General features: G+C 44.3%; 1 protein-coding gene across 2 annotated transcripts in view; it reads right to left on the bottom strand.

Moving 5' to 3' along the window:
• The window catches only part of TFCP2L1 (transcription factor CP2 like 1), a 42,009-nt gene that overhangs the window by 9,019 nt on the left and 10,739 nt on the right, over window positions 1–22,251 (bottom strand). The window contains exons 3-11 of one of the 2 annotated variants that reach the window (XM_048870008.2): window positions 9,891–9,967; window positions 8,372–8,477; window positions 8,001–8,107; window positions 7,163–7,315; window positions 5,716–5,826; window positions 3,793–3,884; window positions 2,227–2,275; window positions 2,036–2,129; window positions 146–236 (exon numbers count right to left, since the gene is read on the bottom strand). In XM_048870008.2, the coding sequence (XP_048725965.1) occupies window positions 146–236; window positions 2,036–2,129; window positions 2,227–2,275; window positions 3,793–3,884; window positions 5,716–5,826; window positions 7,163–7,315; window positions 8,001–8,107; window positions 8,372–8,477; window positions 9,891–9,967 (880 nt within the window). The remainder of the gene's footprint in view (window positions 1–145; window positions 237–2,035; window positions 2,130–2,226; window positions 2,276–3,792; window positions 3,885–5,715; window positions 5,827–7,162; window positions 7,316–8,000; window positions 8,108–8,371; window positions 8,478–9,890; window positions 9,968–22,251) is intronic. The other variant, XM_048870009.2, reaches the window with a different exon arrangement.

The raw sequence follows: 22,251 nt of genomic DNA on the forward strand, positions 1-22,251 counted from the left end.
ACTGCCAACCCCCCTGAGCCAACCAGACTCTATGGAGTCCTCGAAGTAGGTCTTTACAGAGGCGCTCTAATCAGAGACACTGAATTAACACTGGAAGCACCAATGGATGCTGCAACAGTAGTATCTGGAAGAGATAGGTACAAACCTTCCTTTGATTGCATTAAAGAGCCGAATTCCATCAGCAGGCCCACAGATCTGAACAAAATCTTCTTTGGACATTTTCAGTAAGTCAGCACCTAGACATTTCGAGGTTATTTTTAGAGGTTAAACAAATCAAAAAAGCTTACAAATAATCAGAAACATGTACAGCTGGACCTGTTAAGAGATGCTGGATGAACAGTTAACATTCCCAGGGTGTACACTGCAATTGATCCCTTCACAACAGATTTTCTTCAAGTCCACAGAATGGCCAATACTGAGCAGTGGTCCAGAGGAAGTGCTTTCAACTGCCACATGCATAAGCTAGAGTGAGTTCCTGGTCTGTGGGCCAAAATCTGCTCTCAACTACACAAATCAATGCGGTTTTAATGGAGTAACATGAAACAGAATTTGACCATGCAACCCTTGCTGCCCTAGATGGCGAGGGCTGGTCATGAGTAGAAGACCTAACTTTCCTGCTGCACAGGGACATTTAAAAATGTCTTCTTGTTGACGAAGATTGTGGAGGCCTTAAACTCAACTTGACAACACTGCTGTTTGTCTGTCTGTAAAACAACTTTTGAATGCCTCATCTGACCAATTTCTATGCTTCAGAGAACACACTATGCAGCACTGTTGGGGCTGCGACAGTCCCAGGATATTAGAGAGACAAGGTGGGTGAGGTATAATCTCTCTTACTGGACCAATTTCAGTTGGTGAGAGAGACGAGCTTTCAAGCTTGTCTCTCTCACCAACCAAAGTTGGTCCAATAAGAGAGATTACACCTCACCCACCTTGTCTCTCTGGAGGAAGTACTAGAGAACAATGGATATTGGATTTCCCCTGTTGATTTGAGGGGATATAGGGGATACATGGAGCCCCTGCCTTCTGATTACCACAGCCACAACTTCAACTACCTCCACATTGTCTCTAGTTGAGCATCGGGTTGATTGCACCCATTAGTAACATCCAGCATAACAATTCCCAATCTTTCCTCAGCCTCCTAATAGAGTCTGACTCATTGACACCTTGACAAACGGAATGCATTTATCTCCCAGATTAGCAATGGTGGGGAAGGGGAGAATCGGGGCATACACACAGCCACTGGCATGTGAGGGGAGAATGGAGGATTGCATGGGAGGCACACAGAGCCCCTAATATGGGAGAGAAGGTTGGAAGGGAGGTGCACACAGAGCAGCTAGCATGGGGGTTGGGGCGGGCGGGGGGGGGGGGGGAAGAGTGGGTGACCCTGGTATGAGAGAGGGGAAATGGGAGGCACACAGAACCCCTGCCAGGGTGGGGAGGAAAGGAGATGGGGAAAGAAGTTGCAGAGAGAGTCCCTGAAACAGAGGGAGATGGGAGGCTGCCACACAGGGAGCTTGTGGGCGGGGAGACAGAGGGATGCAAGGAGCCCCTGATGTGTCCAACGAGCTCAGCCTTCCCAAAGCTACAAAGTGTGTGACCTCCTAGTATGTACCTTTCAGATATTCGCAGTCAGTTCCTTCCTGCATGCATGATGAAACTTAGCTTAAATTGGAACAACCCACACACATTTCATGCACCAATGAGAGAGTAGAATTTCAGTGACCAAGATTTTCAAAACCAAGTTGGCCAAAATTAGACTTCAAAGCCCATATTTGGGCACCTAAAAGAGTGGCCCAGTTCACACAAGTGCTGAGTATTTAAACAGCTCCTATTACGATTATTTAGGTGCCTGTATAGGGACTTAAGAACCTAACTTTAGGCATCCAGTTTTGGAAACCCTGACCAATTTTTTTATTAGAGGTTCCTCCAAACCCCAGCTCACCATTTTCTTTGACAAACACTACCAACCTCCAAAGCATGGTCCACACGGGTAACAGGAAACAAAACAAACACACGGATCACTTAAACTCACCCGAGAAACTTGAGAAGAGTCTACAGAATGGAGAAAACCTATTACGATGAAGCCACTGCTGGACATCTTGAATAGAAGCAGAGGGAAGGAGGTGCTACATTGCAAAAAGAATAAGAGGGTCTTGAAATGAACTGTTCAGCAGTGTCCTAAAAAAAGAAAAGCACCACATTAACATGACCTCAAATACTTACATCATTGCTGGAAGGCAGGAGCTCCGCTTGGTGGGTTGGAGAACTGTTGCTAAAAAAAATTGTATAAAGCAGGGAGAGAAAACAACACATTATTTTAAAATTGACATTGAAAATTGCTGGTTATCTTTCCCCACCCCCTTGTCTTGACTGTCAAGGATTTTATGTCAGGTTGACATTTTTTTCCTCTGATTGGATCAGTTATTTTTTAAATCCGTTTGGGCAAAATTCTGCCACTAAACTCACATTGACACTGGCCCTTTGTTGTTGCTTTTCAAATCCATCTGGATTGAGAGCACATGGGCCGTGCTGGAGAAAAGTTATTGCCTTCCAATCCCTCTCCCCAAGATGGTGTATTAACTCCTTGAGAGGAATGTGTGCCAAGGAAAAGGGATGTGGGAAAGTGAAGGGAAGAGGGTCCATCAGATTTAATAATCCTACTTCCCTGGAATTAATCTTCAGCAGGTTGCAGAAAGCCGTCATGTTTACTCTGAAATGTCACATTTATAGAATGAAGCTAACCTTGACCCTGAACATGTCATCAGCTGCACACATTTACTCCCACTGGCTTCACTGGAGTTTGCAGAGGTGCAACTGAGGGCGTGATCAGGCCCCTTAAGCTCTGTACTGAACCAAAGCACATCACAGCAACTTTGAGTGCACTTTCAGGTCTCCCACATACTGGGAGGAAACCTGTCCCTAACACATGGAGTTCTTACGGAGTTCAAACTTTTCAGCTGGGCAAGTCTCGATCCTCAAACCATTCATGCTAATGCAGGCTGGGCACAAACATTTTACCATCCCTGGGCCAAGCCCTAAGGTCCTTATTCCATCAAACTCCCAGGGATGGTCACAGGAATTTGCCTATGCAAAAACGGAGTAAAGAAGGACCCCACGATTTGACCCCAGTGTTAATATTTTAAACAGGGCAAATTGTATTTGAACAGTGTTTGCCCAAACTGGTTTAAACCATGTTTCAAACAAACAGGTTTTATCCTCCAGTGTGGACCGGGCCTTAAAAAAAATGCTAAAGATTTGCCTATAGAGCTAATTATTTACTTCCGAATAGAGGGGAGTGCTCAGAAGAGTTATCAGCTGGCATGCTAGTGTCTATTTTTGCAGTCTGAATTTTTCCCCTCCCTCACAGGCCTTAGTCTGTCAGTGCAGAGATAGCATCACGCCTGTTTTCATATACCAAATTTAAAATGAGAACACTAGATATCTGTTATAAACACTTAAGACTTAACGCTGCCCTCGCTGATGGACAGAGAAAAGCTTCCACTGACCATCTCAGAGTGTCTCAGTGTAAAATATTATTCCTTTCCTCCGCCCAACACAGCAAGCAGATCAGGAATGTGTAACCAGACAGTTAAACTGCAAGGAGGTGGGAAATGCAGCCAGTTTCTTCCTGGAATTCTTGTGGGAAGAGTGGACTTTAAAGCTGGAATAAGCACCGAGCTCCAGCTCAAGTGCTGGACTATGCTGCTTCTTGAGCTATTATACAATATCAAACCAATGCACGCACACACACTACATGCTAACTGAGAAGCAAAAGCATTTATTACATACCCATCTCCAAGGCTGAAGCTGTTTGGAGAACTGTTGTAACTTGGTGATGGAGTATTGTTTACTTGATAAGGCAAATCTGGCCATGGAGAACACTGTGAAAACGAAGCCAATAGGGACACTGAGCAAAGCAGGATTTCATCCAATTGGAAATAGGGGGCCTGATTCTTCCCTCACACCACGTATGACACTGTCGCTCCATTGAGGTCAGCGAATTACCTGTGCTGAAAGGAGGAGCAGGCCCAGGGATCTGTACTCTGCGTTGCAAGAGGACTGAGGCTGTACCAAGTTAGTTCTAATTATGCTTTCTCCATATATTCCTTTTCAGAAAACCTGTCCCAAACTAACACTGAGCCGAACTCTGCTCTTGCTTACATCCAGGCCACATCAATACATCAATCGTCATTGAAGGCAGGATTTGGCCCACAAGGCAGAAGTTTCCCAGCTGCCAGATTCTGGTCTCAATTATAAATCCCAAGTAACTCCAGACTAGAGTGACTAATTAGATGAGCCACAAGCACACCAGCAGAGATACCTCAGGTTTATACCGGCATGAGAGCACAATTTGGCTTAGTCCATTCAAAAGTATCAGCAAAGGAAGTCAAGTTTATAAATAGGGGCTATCGGAAAACCTAAGGCAGACACATATAAGGTAATCAAAAACCACTGCAAGACAGGCCGGATTCCACACTCAGTTGCCATGGTGTAAATCCAAAGCAACTTTACTGAAGCCAATGGAGTTGGTTACAGTGATGTAAACCCAGAACAACAGAATCGGGACCTGTAGTCAACCTGTTAAGAGCCCATGACTATACTATGCAGCGTCCCTGTTTGCCGTGATAAAGCAGGAGACAATCTGTGGCATTCTTGGAGTTTTATCACCTCCACAAATACAGCTTTAAGCAAATATTTAACCCTTCAGCAACCAGGGCTAGAGGATTTCCTCATTCAATGTGTTAAAGTGCACTGGTGCTAACAGCAAGAGCTCTGTATCTGCCCATGTTGTAGGATTATGTCTCTTTGCACAGCAGGGTCTTGCTAGCAAAGGCTACTAGATTATAGGACAAATTATATAGTATCTGATTATTCCAAGTAACGATAAACCAAAAGCCATTCTCTTACGGAATGAGCTTATTTAAAACAAGCAAAAAGAAAATGAAATCATCTTAAGGAGCTCCAGTGAGACACTGTTTAAATAAAAAACTAGATCTTCCCATCAGCGGCAGTTCCAGGACTAAAATGCCAGCCTGTAGAACATTCCCATAATGAAGGTGGTACTTGACCCCTAAACAGATTATAAAGGTGCCCTTGGCTGGTGCTTCTGCAGCCCAATGCGGGTTATGCACAAGCTTTAGTGCACAATATAATCATGATGTTAAAAAGAAGAAAAAGTCTCTCTCATATGACCCATACCACATGCAAAACATTCTTTGAACCTGAGCCAGTTGTAGAGTGAAGCTAGCAAAGACCAAGCTCACTGTACTGGCTTGTTCTAAAGGACATCCATGAAGGAAAGGAAATTGACAATTGGATCAGGATTCCAGCATCCTGTCTTTGACTCCACCCAGAACCAGATGGTTTAGAGGAAAGTGTAAGCCATGTGTATGGGACACTTATTTGGAGGGGACAACTCATGGGTGGTGGGAGGTGAAAGACAATCGCTCCTTAACCCAATTAATGGCTGGTTTATGCCCTGAAGCATAAGGGTCCAATATTCCTTATAAACTTTAGTTCCATCTAATATAGCTTTTTCTGAAAAGTCTAATTCCTTTTATATAGTTTCATTAAGCTCTCAGTCTCAATGAGACCTTGCTGAGTGAAGCCCCAGAAACTAATTCAGCCCTGTACAGAAGTCACCTTTTGTCATTTTAAGCGTGTGGCCCAACATATTAAACCAGTGAGCTGTACATGACTAAAGCATCTTACCTCTGTGAGAATGGTTGTATCGTAGGAGGGCTGGTATTTCTCCTTCTCTTGGGCAGTCTTCTTCTCCATTTTCTCTCTATCAGTTTTCTGCTTTCTGTCAGCTCCCTTAGGCTACAAGCACAGAGCACAAGCTTTTCCTTATGCCTCGCTTCACAGGGTGGGTAACAGGGGGCCATAGGTTTCATCTGATCTGTGCACAAAAGCCTCATTGGCATAATTGGGCTTTCTACACATGAAACAAGGGCAGGGCAAGGCCTCTATTTTCCAAGCAGCAGTTCACAGAAAAACCTCTACTGTATCTAGAACATCCTTTGTTAAAATTGCCATGCCTGTAGCATTTCCTAAACACGTGGAGCGCTACACAATCTGTATGCGTTCACAGTGCAACCCCTAGGATTTGATGCTATTTTAGAGCCTGAATCTCTGATTGAGGAACACACTTTAACGAGCACCTGTGTTATTTCTCCAGGAACTATAGGTATTATGAAAACTAAAGAGAAGTCAGAGTGGATCACCAAATCCAGCCCCCCATACCCCTCACCAATCTATGGAAAGTTTAGATTCAGATCTAACCGAAAGCCTGTTCGCCAGTCCTGAAATGGATTAGAGTACCTGTTCATTCCAGGTTTGCCAAAAAGCTTCAAACATGAACGGAGACCGAGAACAAGGCTGCCCATCTTCCGCTCCATGTGTGAAATCGAGGGGAACTACTTGCAACATTTAAGGCCCTTCTCAAGTGCTTATCAGAGAATAGTCTAGAGAGTCGTTATTCTCCTCCGCTACTCGGGATGAGCTAACTAAGAACTAACTAAGCTAAAAAAGTCGCCAGATTCTGCTCTCAGCTCTATGGGTGTAACTCCAGACTACGCCACTGAAGCCAGTGAAAATACTCTGGATTTATACAATGTAATAGAGCAAAGGTTGGCTTTGGTATCTTAACAGGCAGTGACGGAAGTTACCAAGTGCCAGGTCTGGAACAGGTAGACCATATACACCATCTCTATGGCTAACTCTTTCCCGCTATTGATGACTCACTGGACAATATCTTTTATGGTTGAAGAGACTCCGATACGAGAGCTCTATTCTCTGCGTTGGTGCCTTCCCAAGAAGCTGTTATCCCGTCCAAGCAGAGCGGATTGTTTAAAAATCCAGATAACAGAACGGACTGAGATCTGAGCTGTGGGCTGATCTCGGTCTGAGTGCATGAAGCCGGTCCACGGAATGCACTTTGGGATCTCTGTTGCTAGACACACTAGGATGTTGGGCCTTTTCCATAATTACTATTGATGAGAGTACGAGCACCACCTGTTTAATACCTTTATTCTTTTGCTTTATTGTAATGCCTGAAATACTAACAAACGTTTTTAAAACCTTACACATAGCAAGAGCAACATGCTCCATGTCTCGAACTCCCGAGAGAATTTGGGAAACCTGAGCTAGCCCATACCTTGAACACTTTGATCTGGCAGCTTGCAGAATGCAAGTGTTCGGTATATTCGCCATTCTCATTCTGTTTAAATGTGTCGATTTGTATCCTGAAGGGCACCCCTTTCTCTCCACCATGTTTCCTTGGCGTAAATTCTGTGCTGATACAATGTACCTGGCAAAACAGAAGCTGTCTTTATAACTAGAGATGGCTCAAAGTTTCAAAGAATCTGATTTTCAAGCCCCTGTAGTTCAGGGGTGTATGCGACTGGGGGTTTCAAGTTTAGTTCCGGCCCATCTCTATTTTGTGGAGGAAACATAGAAAGAGTTCATAACAAAATAAAGAGTTCAAAAGAGTGACAGGACAAGCAGCCTGGAGAAAAACTGAACATATAGAAAGCAGGCTTTGGCCTTGCATCGCATACATACAGATTTAAAAAAGATAAATACTTGATATTAAGGGTAGGAAAGCCCCATGAAGTCTGATATTTTGCAGACACTGTGAGCCATTTGGGGTGTTTGCAAAACTAGAGTTTGTGGCCTTCTCTGCCCCCCCATAAACGAAACCCATCTTTAAGAGGAGAGTGGATATTTAGAGAGACATACAGATCATTCGACCTATGACAAGGCCTGTGCTCTGTTAAGAATAGAAGATGCAGCCCCACCCCCAAAAGCTAAACTGGCACATCTGAGTAGCCTATAAATAGGACGTCAATGCACACACACACACATCAATGGCGCACAGGTATTTTCATTAGTATATTTCTTTCCCACGCCTCAGATACACAAAGACTGAAAAAGTATCCCTAATAGACATCATACCATTCCATTTACTGCACGCAAATCCATTCGTTCCTTACCTGAATGAATGCAGATGCTCTTTTGGACGGATCCCACAGAAATTCAACAGTGTTTAGTTGGGTTGGGCTGGCCCTGGGATCTAAGATACCGACTGACAGTGGGATATCTGTAGAAGAAAACCCCTAAAATTTTAAAAATATTAAATTGAAGACAACAAACCAAGTTTTCATACAGTTACCAGACTCATTTGAAAAGCCAAGACAACCAACGAGGTATCCAGTTTAAACCAATACAGCTGTGGTTTCTTTCACCCCTCTCTGCACACACCATTACAATTTTTGTAAAAAAGCAAACTCTGAAAAAAAAATCCTTCAAGCAGCTCACAGCCAGCTCCAAACACTTTATGGGAACCATAATGAAATAATCTCACCTATATCAAGGATGCGGTCCCCAGGCCGGCTCCATCTCCAGCCCTCCAGCTGCTGGTGTTCTGTGTATTGCAGACGTCGATCATGGAAAACCACCCGAAGGATGCTCTGTTAAGAGAGGAGGGCAAGATGAATTAGGGGAGCCAGAAGCCCTTTTCCTGAGATGACTTTGGTTTCCCAGTGTCAGAGATGGGGGTCTGATCTGTTCCTCCTCCATGTGTCTAACTCCCATCGAGGAGGAGATCAGAGTGTCCCAATGAAAGCCACCCATCTCCATTTATGTCAAATTCCATTGATAGACGGTTCATCAAGGTAATGCTCTTTGCACTTCAGAGGCCTTGTCAGTGGGAATTTGCCTTGATTCCAGCAATCGACAGTCAAGCCATTGATGTAGGGTTTGCTCCAGTGCACCTCTTCCAGTGTAGACTAGGAAAGCCTCTGTTTGCACCAGCAGAGCTTGCACCCCTTTCACTTCAGGTTTGGACTGGTGCAGCTGCATCAATGGCCAGAATCAGGACAAATGCACAATGCAGGCAAAGCCAAAGAGACTTTGTACTAATGTATTGCTTTGCATATGCAAAGTGCTTCACTACCACGAGATAATTATCCCTCACCTCCCAGTTTCCAAAGGAAGTCCATTGTCTTGTTGCCATCCATTCTGAATGGAAGTGAGAGATTAATTTTGCATATAGATTAGAGAAAGGCCCCAAACCAAAACCTAGATCCAAGCACTTGCTTGCTCTCCTAGCAAGAGAGGATGTGCAAATCTGAACCCAGAGCCACATTTTATAAATCCTTCGTGTAGTGGGCTGAATAAAAACATGGAATCCAAATATGCTTGAACTTTGTAGATGGTCTAAATCCAGATTTGGATCCAAATTTTGCAAGTGGCCCCCCCGCTAATGAAAATCCCTGGATCACAACCACAAGAATTTGGGCCAGGAGGGCTTGAAACCAGAACCAAGATCTGGATCCAAATTTTGCAAAATCCCTGTATTTGTAAAATCCAACCCCCATAGTCAAACAACCCAGAACTCAGAATGTAGTTCTGTATGTTGTGGGTTGAGTCCACTACTAACGTAAACTTGAGTTGTGCAAGACCTGTGTGAGAAAGCTATGTGAAAAGCTGGAGTCCTCTTTATGAACACGTATCTGAGCCCAGGTGCGTTGAACCTGGGGTTGGTTTATAGCTTTGCATGGGTTAAGCCAGTAGATGAAGTGATGCTCAATGGTTTCAACCCAGTTTAGCTTTGAATTTTGGGATTCATCTGAACCCAAAACTCAGAGTAAAACTCTGAGGGCACGATTGTAACCAAAGCAAAGGTTTAGCTGAAACCCTGCAAAGCAAAACTGCACGGTCACATGCAGCTCTAACCAACTCAGGAATTAGCCTTCAATCTTGCTCCCATTAAAGTCAATGGCAAAATATCTCCCATTGTCCTCCATGATAAGCACTGTCAGGGCCTTGATTTGTGTCTGTATGTAGTAGCAGGAAGAAAAGAAATCTATATTTCTCCTTACCTTTACATATTTTGTGTTTAAATCTTGAAACTCTCCCAATTTCCTATTCTCAAGTAGACGGATTTCATAAGACTGACCTAGAGTTTAAGGAAACATTTCCAAGGTGTTTAACATGTTGTAGCAATGAGAGAGTCATGCTGGCATTTATGTTGCTAATAAAGCATAAGACTGATCAAGGAAGGGTCATTCTTGGCAACATATCTCGTTTGTCCCATTAATGAGTGGGCATTAATGCAGGGCAGAAATCTGAGGGAAAGATGGTCCTATGGTTAATGTCCTGGACGGGGGGCATTAGCAGATTTGGGTTCATTTCCCAGCTCTGCCACAGACTTCCTATTAGACACTGGGAAAGTCACTTAATCGTTGTGCTGTCATTCCCCACGTAAAATGGGGACAATAGCACTTATTCCTTTGTCTGTCTTGTCTACTTGGTCTAAGTATTGAAGTCTCTTACTATATGTATGTACAGTACCTAGCACAATAGGGCCTCTGTGCTCTACTAGAATGCCAGGGATAATAATCTGGGGCTGATCTTGCTTTCTTTATCACGAGCTTCAATAGGATTTTTGGGCGCCCGAGGATCACAAGGTTGGGCTTGATTGTGGCCTTCCAACATACAGAAATGAGCTGGGACGCTTGTTTGTGCAGGATCAGCGGTGATGGTTTTCTATCACTGTGAGGGATTCAAATCCAAGTATTGGTTTCTTCCATATTAAGAAATTTGCCGATAGTCATATATGCTGATGCTATTGTCTGGACCTGGTAAGCCACCTGGACGTAAGATACCAGAACCTGGACAGTGCAATGAACCTTGTGTGTGTAACCCACTCTGTGTAGTAAACCAGTGCCTGAACAAGGACAGGACACTATCAATACAATAAATAAAGGGAATAGATACACAACAGCTGGTTTTTCCAGTTTATCTTGCTGCCCACCCCGCCTCCCGCCCCCATCCCTTTTAGTGAAGAATGCAGATCATCGTATAACGAGGCAATCTGAAACAGTGATTGGTTCAGATTTTCTAGTTTAACCAAGGTCATTTTAGCACTGATCCTCCAAAAGACTGCATAGCAGATACATCTGCCCCCAAGCAGCTGCCACTGGTAAAGGAAAAATGCTACATTTCTGGATCCAAATCTGTAAATAGCAGTAGATTTAGGACAGCAGAACTAATGGAAAGATATTGCATTAGAACAGGGTTCCTCTTGGGAATTGCAGCATTGCAGGTTGGCAACATGAGTGTAGGCAATGTTACTGGAGTGCTGGGATAGTCCAAGCTTATTCTGCTGCCTGGAAAAATAGAATAGAGTAGAGAGGCCATATTCCATCTTCAGTGTTTGCACACCACTCCCACAGATGTCAATGGGAGTTCCACAAGCAGGCTATGACCCTTGAATCCAAGAACTGGCTAACGGAGAAAAGGAAGCCACATGTAGCTACAGATTAATTCCTAGGTGCTAGAAATATACATAAATCTCAGCCCACATTTTGCAAAATCCACCATTTTTACTTCCAAGGAGAACTATATTTTGTGGCAAAACAGACTGTTGGACTGAAAGAGGATGGTGTCTGTAACCAATAATCCCAGCACACAATGCCATGGGACATCCTGTGTTTGTACCAAGGAAATATTCTCCATTGAGTATTCTCTTTATCAGGAATGTAACTTTATTCACATGGCAATTTCAGAGAAATTTCGTTCACTGAAACAGAAATCCCATGGGTCTTACACAGATTTCATAACAAAGCTACATAAGCATGTGCTTGACTTTAAGACTGTGAGTAACTCCACTTTCTTCACTGGAACTTAAAGCACTTAAAGTTAAGCACATGCTTAGTGCTTTGCATGATTGGGACCTCACTTTCCTCAGACCTCTACAAGGCATTCCTAAAATCCCAGCCAGACCCAAAAAAAAGCCCCAAGGTTCATTTACAGAAAATTCAGTAGTTTACTGGAAGATACAGACAAGTAATTGCACGTGGGAGGGAGATGAGGATGTGACCACAGATGGGAGGGGAGATAAGCCAAGAGGATCTTTCTGTTAAGGTGAATGCTATGCGTGTGAGAGAACCCCTAGTTTAAGGGCCCTAGATAACCTATCAAGTGTTAATGCAAAGGCACTGGCTCTGCGTAATCCAAAGTGTTACATAATAAGAACAAAAAAACAAAACAGAAAAAAAAATACTCACAGGCCCCAATTTGGATATCATTTACACTGGTATAAGTCAGGGATATCCCAACAAAACCCAGGCTCAGCGTCAGCCCCAGCCTGTTCCCACCGCTATTATTTCATTAAAGCGACACAGATTTTTGACAAAGCCAAATGGAAATATTGGTCCATCGAAGATGTCTTAGTTTGGGTCTAACTTTCATTGTTAGCATGACTTTACACATCGCATTGCCTCAATGGATTTAGCTTCTCTCAGATCCCTCTTGTACTTACAGAGCTTTACTGTGCAAATATTAACCCAATTAATCACCACACAGCCTACTTTATTATTTGAGAGATCACACACTTCTCTAGAGGTAGATGGGTCTTTCTAGCCACATTCTACAGATGGGAAACAGATAGAAAGGCTAAGTGACTTGCTCAAGGCCACAAAGTAACCCAGTGCCAGAGCCAGGACTAAAACTAAGTAGTTTCTAGTTCTCAGTCAAATGCTCAGGGTACCAGACAGCTTGACACTTGGTGGAATATTTGCTATGGATTCTCCCATCAGTGTCTACTGTCCAGCCCCTTGGTTTACCATTGTCTTATGTGAACAGCTAAAAGAGCTTTACTGGGCATAAGAAAGTCGGTCCCACTCCCTCTAGGCGGTCTTCGTTCATCAGATAAATCAACAAGTCACTGGTATATCCAGAAACCTGTGCGCCATGTGCTTTCCTACCAACAAACAAAATATTCACATTCTGGATACAAAATGAAGGCCTGAACTGGCAAATGTTCCACGCATGAAGTTACCATTGAAGTCAGGTTTGGCTTGGATCAGACCTCAAACTGGCCAGAAACAGAGGTTCGGCTCTTTAGCAAATGCTGCCTCCAAGTAGGCCTCTGTTATTTTAATATTATGGAAGCCACAAGGCATAAAATGTTTTGGTTCAAAACATATGGGTCATGTGAAAGAAGCCATTGAACTTAATACGGATTCCCTGAAAATCATCATTCAAAAGGCTATTCATACACTAGCTGGTTCCCCTACAACCTGAGTGTTAAATACAGATTCCGCCACAAAATAATTAAATATTAAGAATGTTTCTAGTTGAGCTTCCTACCCATAAATTATCTCCCATGGAAAACACTTCCCTTCCACAACCACCCCTGAAACCAAGTTTTAGAATACAGGTCAGGTTAACATTCCTACCAGCATTCCCATACATATCATTAACACTAGAACAGGGCATGAACGGGACCTGATTTAAGGGCCGTGCTACCAGCACAGACGTGTTGATATAGAAGCTGAAATGCACATTCTCTACTTCTCCACAAAGCCTTCCCTCAGTGTCACAACTAAGGAAAATCTGAATTAACCTGGTAATTAGGGGTTACATTCTCTTCAGTTATACAGTCCAACCCCATTGAGTGAGGAGAATTTGGCCCTATACCAACAGGCCAGATATTCTGTTGTTAGTCTCTAAGGTGCCACAAGTACTCCTTTTCTTTTTACATTCTCAAAAATATACCTCCGTATGGTTTAACCCACGGTATCAACTTGGAGGGGGATTTCTTTGGTTCATGGCTGATGCTCTACTAACTTTCACCACTATCGATAGAATAGGGTTCAAGAATACAGTGGTAAAGACACCCGAACCCTGTCTGCACTCCAGCTTCCACCAGTGGCTAAACTGCACCAGTGGATAATTACATATGGTCCCACTTTCGCTATTGTGGACATACTGTTGAAATGGTTCCACTGTGTATAAATAATTGTGGAGTCATTAGGGCCAGAGAGGGAGAACAAGTCTAGAGACCAGTGGTTAGCAGGCCCACCCTGGAAGGTGGGAGACACAGAATCCAGTCCCCCTGCTCCTGTGTCTCTTTATATTTATATCCACTGGAACAACTTTAACTGGAGAGACTGAGGGACGCCAACATCAGAATCTCTCATAGATTTATGATTATACTACAGCACACTCCTCAGAGGTGTGGGAGACCCCAAGTCTAAGGTGGACGATACCAACTGGGAGGGGTTACAAGTGCTTTGGAGGATAGGATTAAAATTCAAAATGATCTGGACAAACTGGAAACATGGTCTGAAGTAAACAGAATAAAATTCAATAAGGACAAATGCAAAGTACTCCACGTAGGAAGGAGCAATCAGTTGTACACCTACAAAATGGGAAATGGCTGCCTTGGAATACTGCAGAAAGGGATCTAGGGGTCATAGTGGATCACAAGCTAAATATAAGTCAACAGCGTTACACTGCTGCTAATAAATCCCAGAATGATGTTAATTCTTCTGCTCTACTCCGCATTGATTAGGCCTCAACTGGAGTATCGTGCCCAATTCTGGGTGCCACATTTCAGGAAAGATGTGAACAAATTGGAGAAAGTCCAGAGAAGACCAACAAAAATTATTGAAGGTCTAGAAAACATGACCTATGAGGAAAGATTGAAAAAAATGGGTTTACTCAAGAGAAGCAAAGACTGAGAAGGGACAGGATAACAGTTTTCAAGTGCCTAAAAGATTGTTACAAGGAGGAGGGAGAAAAATTGTTCTCCTTAACCTCTCAGGATAGGACAAGAGGCAATGGGCTTAAATTGCAGCAAGGGCAGTTTAGGTTGGACATTAGGAAAAACTTCTTAACTATCAGGGTAGTTGAGCACTGTAATAAATTGCCTAGGAAGGTTGTGGAATCTCCCATCATTGGAGATTTTTAAGAGCAAGTTAGATAAAATCTAGATAATATTTAGTCCTGCCTTGAGTGCAGAGGACTTGTCTAAATGACCTCTCCAGGTCCCTTTCTGTCACAGAATATCAGGGTTGGAAGGGACCTCAGGAGGTCATCTAGTCCAACCCCCTGCTCAAAGCAGGACCAATCCCCAATTTTTGCTCCAGATCCCTAAATTGAACTCTCAACCCTGGGTTTAGCAGGCCAATGCTCAAACCACTGAGCTATCCCTCCCCCACCATAGAGTCCTACGGTTCTAGGATTCTATAATCCTTTCTAACACTCAAGCAGAGGCAGGAGACAGGTATTTGGGTGCCTAAATCTTGGCAGCAGTGCGAAAGCTCAGAGGGAGAAACCTGGGCGCCAAGGGAACTTTTACCCTGAACGTTTAGGCAAATGCAGAGTCAGCAGGAATGTTGAGGATCGCAGTGGACCCTAAAACTGGGACTTGCCACCTAAGTCCCTTTGGGTATGTCTACACTGCTATTAAAAACCTGCAGCTGACCTGGGCCAGCTGACTCAGGGTAAGGGGCTCAGGCTAAGGCACTATTTAACTGCGGTGCAGACGTTCCCTGCAAGGAGGGAGGGTCCCAGAGCTTGAGCTGCAGCCAGAGCCTGAATGTCTACACAACAATTAAACAGTCCCTTGGCCCAAGCCCGAGACAGTAGGCCCAGGACAGACATGGGTGTCTAATTGCAGTGTAAGCATACCTGCAGTGGATCTGGGCCAAAATGCCTTGTCTTCACTGTGATTTTACCTCAGGCTAGCTCACACATGTGTGTTAGCCTGTGGTAAAAATATATATCTCACATATAAGCAGTGAAGAAAAGGCCAAAGAGGCACTTTGCCTCATAAGTCACTGAAATCTTCAGAGGCATTAGCCTAGCCTCTGACCTAGCTTTATTACAGCAACTCTTTAGGGAGGATGTTGTACGGAAGTGTGTATTTAAAAAGGGCAGTTCCTGAACAACAGACATTTACACAATCCCATTACTAGGCAGGAGTTTATGCTCTGTTGCTGTACAAACAAGACTAGGATATGGCAAAGTAGTAAACCACCCAGGCACACAATGTTCCTAACTTCTACTTCATGAAGCAACTCCACCTGTCTTAAAGAGATTTATAGGCAGTTTACTTTTGTTACTTTTATTGTCCCTGACAATTAATGCAGCATAAAATTTAATTGTTGCTATCATTACCAAACTTCTGACATCCATGTTCTTTTGTCCCAAAAGGTAGGAAGACAAAAATAATCCTATCACTTAACAAGAGGTCACTAGACTAGTTCACATGCTAAAAACGTAACACCTAATTCCTAAGCTTCGGCAAGTTCATTGCTGGGATTTAGTCATTAGCGATCGTAGGAGTTTTCTGATTTTAAGAAGAATTGTTATTTTAAAATTTAAGGTTACATTTTGTAAAAACACTGAACTTTTTCCCACACAACTACAAATCCTATTGCAGTTACCAGTTTGGCTTTACATTTCTAATGCCATTTACGCTGCAAGGTCTCTGTTTTCTACACAACATGTTAATGTGTTATGCTGATTTCCAGCTATGACTTCAGTATGCCAAACCAATAGGCTCCAGGCCTGTTTAGAAAAGTAAGTAGCTCACCTAAGTAGACTATAAGATTCGGTTTTATGTATAATATGTTCACTGAATCAGTGGAAGCTAGAAACAGAAAAATATACTCTTCCTTAATATGTGATCCTAGTGACAAGCAGGGGGCCTAGAAAGAATCAAACTGGAAACTGTTTAAGGATTAAGCTAAACTATGGGCCACAGCAACAACAATTCCATTTAGCAACTTAACAAGGACATGAAAAATGCAGCATTGATAAACGTGAAAGAATGAGCCCAGCTGAATACAGCTTGGAGGGAAAAGGAAGGGAAAAGTCGTTCTTCTGCAAAACTTAAGCACGCACAAGGCAGACAGAAAGAACACTTTAATGAGACTATTCAGATGGATGGGAATTCATAAAGACTTTCAGTGGGTTACTCAATAAAACCTCAGGCTGATATTTTCAGGGCATGGGGCCACCTGACCATGCATACTTTATGCCACACATGTACTGCAGCTAGAGACAAGCAAAAGTGAAACCCTGCTCCCTGCACACACAACGTACACACAGGCATTAGTAGTGCCAGGTGGGTGACAGTTCTCCCATCCTAGACCACAAGTGGCACTGGAAGCTGCTCTGTGGTTACTTACAGTAGCCTCAGGGCTGAGTAAGCTCAAAGATGCAGCATGAGATGTTTAGCCAGTGGATGTTGGGGATCCACTAGCTACAGGACAGGCCATCCTCAAACCTCCCTCCTGTGCTAAGACGATGGAACCTCGGGGGGGGGGGGCGGGGGGAGGCGGGGAGAAGAGAGAGGGGGGGGGGGGGGGAGGAAGACATGTGGGTGCCAGGGAATGCAACCCCCACACGGCTCCACTATGTCCCACTCTGTCCAAGGGTCTTCCACAGCCCTTCCCTGGGCCAGAGGATTATGCTCACAGACAGTTTCTGTCCTGCTTTTCATTACAGAGGGGTTGGAGGAATATAATGGAGTGCAGTTCAGGTGTTCAGTCTAATACCAGTTTATATAGCTGCCCTTCCAACAGTTCTCTTCCTGTATTTGTCTCCTCCTGTGGCTTCTTCTCTTCTCTTCTCAACCCTTTGTCCCCCCTCCCTCCCTCCCTCTTTTCCCTGCACATCTCTTCCCTCCCGTACCTCTTAACACACACTCAAGAGCCAGGTTTGCTGGAGGGAAGGCTCAGCCCTCTGCACCAACACTCCGCTCAGCCTGAGTCTGCTCAAACTTCTGCAAACAATCTAGTTCATGCTGGGCATGCTCAGAGGCTTACAGGTATTAAAATTACACCATCTCAGACCCTTTGTTCAAGTTTAGTTAATAATTCCTCTGCGGCAACACTTCCAACTCTGAACTAAGAGAATGTACGGGCCAACAGGTTCAGAAGCACTTTGCAGGTGACTAATTTAGGAACTGTACTTAAATTCAGCCCTGTGTATTGCTGGCTCTTTTCCTGGGGTGATAGCGGACATCACTTACTCTGGGTTGATTATAGTATGGTGGCTGTTAACTTGGCCTTGGCTGGTGCCTATAATAGATTTCTCCTTTGCCTCTTGAATCAATAAGGATCTAGCACGTTTCAGGTGTAATGAGTAGATCTCGATTACGTGTTCAGTACCTCTGCCTGTCCAGATCCAAGCGTGCAATCACAGACTCTCTGCTGGTGGGGTAAAGGCCCTGGCTTCCAGCTAATACGGTCAGTCCTGGTATACGGCCGATACCGTCTGTTGCACAAGGTTCCTGGCTGCAGGTTTTGACAGTGCGATTCTCATGGTAACATTGGTTTCTTTTGTGCCATTTGCAAGCCTAGTATTTTCTCACGTTCCCCAGGTAACCAAGAAGGAGGATGGTCTGAGGCTGGGGTGCTGCAGCGGGACTCAGAAGAGCTGGGGTCCAACCCTCAGCTCTGCCATGGGTTCCTTGTGTGATGTTGGGCAAGTCACTTAATCCTTCTCTGCCTTAGGTCCCAATCTGTCAGATGGGGATAAGGCAGCTGTCTCCCACATTTGTCTGTCTCTTCTATTTCGATTAACTATTTCGTATAAAGTTGGTACAGGACCTTGTACGTTTAGCTCGGTTGGGACCTCTATGCACTACTGCAATACAAACAAAACAACAACGAGCTCTAGTGGAAAGTCAAGTAGAGTGTTTGTCTGCTCACTAGCACCTGGGCTGGGAAAGCCAGTCCACCTAGTAGCACACTTTGAAGATCCAGCAGGACAGAGCTGTGCCAGGTTTAGCTTTCATGGAAAGTTTTTCACGATCTGAATAGCTCTCATATAAACCATTACTCTGTGATTACTAGGAATAATGAACTAGAATGGATGAACAGCCTCTTAGACACAAAAGACAGAGCATATCATTACAACTTTACAGGAGATGGCCAGTCTCTTATTTCCAGAGAGACTAGCGTTTTCTATTTGAGCCCAGAATAGGTGCAGTATGTTAGTGTCAGCAGCAATGCATCTTTCCCTGCATTGCCCCACCAGAACTCCTTAACCCTGACCTGGAGGCTTCTCAACTAGGGATGAGGATGCATTTCAGTACCCAGGCCTGGTCATTCACTCCTTGCTCTCTCTGCTAAAAATAACCAATTGAGAGCGCCCGTCAGTGTCTGACGTGCTGTGTGGGGGAAGAGACCGTGCTGTGGACAGCTGCCTGTTAGGAAGGAGACAGAGGCCCTTAGCTCGTCTCACAAATAGCATGTACAACCCACATGACACTAAGCTACACTACCAGTTGGTACACAAGCACAAGGAGCACCCCCCTGGGTTTCCTAGAACACCCAACCTAAACAAATGCAGAGAAGAAAGTGAAGGAGAGGGGTCCCCTAAAAAGGGGCAACTCCAAACATCTTTATAGCATACAGATCAGGTATTAGCATCTCCTTCATTGATCTACAAAGCCAACAACCAGTATAGATAGCTCGGTCAAACAAGGCTCCACAATGCCCTCCAAACTGCTTATTCGTGACCTAAAGTGCAGCTTCCGAGGACACTTCACGGTAGAAACAGCTAACTGGGAAACAACTCTAGCTCCTTGGATTGACACGTGCTTTAATTCAGGAATCAAACATGGTAGAAATGTAGGAGAAACTTCAGTACCAAAGTTAAAAACGTCCAGAAAAGTACCCAGCGCAAAAAAAAGACAGTTCACGAAAACGCTCCAGAAGTCTTGCTGGTTGTCACCAATGAAACAGAGTCCAGTCCTGAAGTCTACACACAGTCCTGAACCTGGTCTCACCAGCATAAGTCCGCAGACTTCGGTCACTGCTGCTTTGTGAGAGTAGAACCAGCTCCAGTGGCCTCGGCAGAAGTTTTGCCTGAGTGAGGACTGCAAATTCACAGACTTCCATTTAACCCAGATGGGAGTAAAGAGAGGATAGCAGGAAGGACAGAAAACCGTCTCCCAGGTTAAAGGGCAGCCAGGAGATTCCTGCTTCCTATGGACAGTTGTGCTCGGATGCTCTGCTTATTCCAAGCCCCTTGTTGCCTGAAGCAAGATTGATGGTGACCTTAGGGTTGGTGTGGTTTGGAGATAGCACTGTGTCTCCTGCACCTCACTGCCAAAATGTACGTGAGAAGCAAGAAAAATCCTGCTAGCAAAATGAAGGAGCTGGGGTATGACACCAAGAACCTATCCAGACTTGCCTGTAATTGAGGTAAGAGGGCCAACTCCATTCCCTGAGCTTGAGGCTATGTCTACACTATCACTTATGTCAGCGAAACGTATGTCACTCAGGGGTGTGATCACACACACACACAGCAACAAATTAGACCGGTATAAGTGGCAGCTTGCATAGCGCTATGTCAGCGGGAGAGCTTCTCCCACCGGCATAGCTCCCGCTGCTTGTTGGGGTGGATTAATTGTATCAATGGGAGAGCTCTCGTGTAGCCGCTCTGCGCTGAAGGGAGAGAGATCTTACAGCGGCGCAGCTGCATCCATACAGCGCCACTGTAAGCTTTAGTGTAGAGACAGCCTGAGAAGTGCCAACAGAAGGACAAAAAGTCTCAACAACTGGTCATGAAAGTGAAGAGAAAGAAGAACCAATTTTACAAACAATTCTTAGAAAGAAACCAGGGACAGACCAATGATGGGAAGCCAGGGACAGACCAAAAATGTGTCAAGGAAGAGAGATTCCTGCAGGGTGCATGTTAGCAAAGAGTAGGCCAGAAGGGAACTTAATTCTTTGGAAGGCTCAAGATCCTGTCAATAATTGTGATGATGATTAGAAAAAACAGCCAATCCTTCTGAGTCACGCAAAATGAAAATAATATTCTTGCAAATGCAGCTATAATTAACCGAGAACCTCACCCAGTCAGAGCTGGTCTCCCAGCTTTCTGTTCTCTTCATTTAGGCAAACAAAAGACTGTTCCAGGAAACATATAAACATTCAAGCACAGTCATGACCCTATAAAAATTCAGTTCCGTGAGAGTTAATGTCAATACAAAAACAGATTTCTTCATTTCCATAAATCTCCAAGCATAAAATCCAATTCTCCAGCTACAGAAAAGTCCTGTGGCCAGATTTGGAGACTTAAAATAGAACCAAGGCAAAGGTTTTCTTTCTACTTTCTCCTCTAGGTAGCTCTATCTCCTCCCCAGACAACTAGGATTTCGGGGTGTCTTCTTCAAATCACGTCTCACTTTCCTATACTTCCCATGCCTGCTTTGCTTGCACTATTTCCGGCTGGGACAATTGCTTAAACTAACCTTCATTTGCCCTTTTTCCACATTCAGGATGGTAACCATGTTGAAAAGTATTTGGGCCATAGACTGCCATATTAAGTTTGTACAGGACCTTGCACCTTTAGCTTGGTTGGGGCTTCTATACACCACTGCAACAGAATCTCGGCTGTTACATGACTTGCATCCACACACCCCACTGCTACAAACCACGGAATACAAACTGTATCAAGACACCTTGCTAATGGGGTAGTCTGTAGAAGGGTTGCTGCTCGATAAGGTTTTTTTTAAGACAATCCACAATAAGCACCGAAACAGCACTTAAAAAAAAGCAAACCAAAAAAACAAGCTAGTTCCAATGGTGTTTGAAAACAGTTGGCCCCAAATGGTTCCATTTTAGCAGGGTTCTGGCTCCAGTTTCACACTGAATGAGGGAGCCCAGGGGAGGAGACTGCAAAAGACAAGAGTAAGGAGTCAGTCACTGGAGCGCAGACTGCGTGGATTTGACTATTCAGTTGTTTGACCTGCAGGCTGGGTCTCTCACTGCAGCCAACAAGAATCTAGGGTTTCAACCTTTCGCCAATGAGCTTGGCCTCTTGTCAGCTTAATACAATAGTTAAGACTAAATGCCTTGATGTCCTTCATAAACCCTCCCCACGTGGGACACTATGCTCTCAACCTGGGAGTCCTCTTCAATTCCCCCCACCCCACTGCTCCCATCCAGGAGAAACCAGTCCACACCTCCTCCTCCAAAATATTTCTCCTTTTCTCTGTCTGCACAGCTAAAAACTCTTCCCAACCCCAGTCATCTGTCCCTAGGGTATATACCCTTCCCCTGTGTGGCCTCCCCAACCCCCATCTGAGCCCCCTCCACTCCATACAGTCACTGCTAAGATCTTCCTAGCCGATTCTTCAGGCCATATCAGCCCCGTCCAATTCCCTCCACGGGCTCCTTCTCCACTAAACTAAGTTCAAAACTCTTGCCATCTCCTTCAAAGACACTATTTAGTTCTGCCCATCCTCTGTTATTGATCCTCCTTATTCCTTCACTCAGTCAATAATGCCAACCTCAAGGCCCCATGTCAGACTCCTGAGCTTTCTTCCAAGCTTGCCCCTACACATGGAACATCCTTCCAGAGCTGGTCCACAAACGCCCTCCCTCCACACACTTCCTACCCATCTGTTTCATTGGGTCATATCTG

This window comes from Caretta caretta, chromosome 11 (genome assembly GCF_965140235.1).
Source record: "Caretta caretta isolate rCarCar2 chromosome 11, rCarCar1.hap1, whole genome shotgun sequence".
In the NCBI taxonomy this organism is placed as follows: Eukaryota; Metazoa; Chordata; order Testudines; family Cheloniidae; genus Caretta; species Caretta caretta.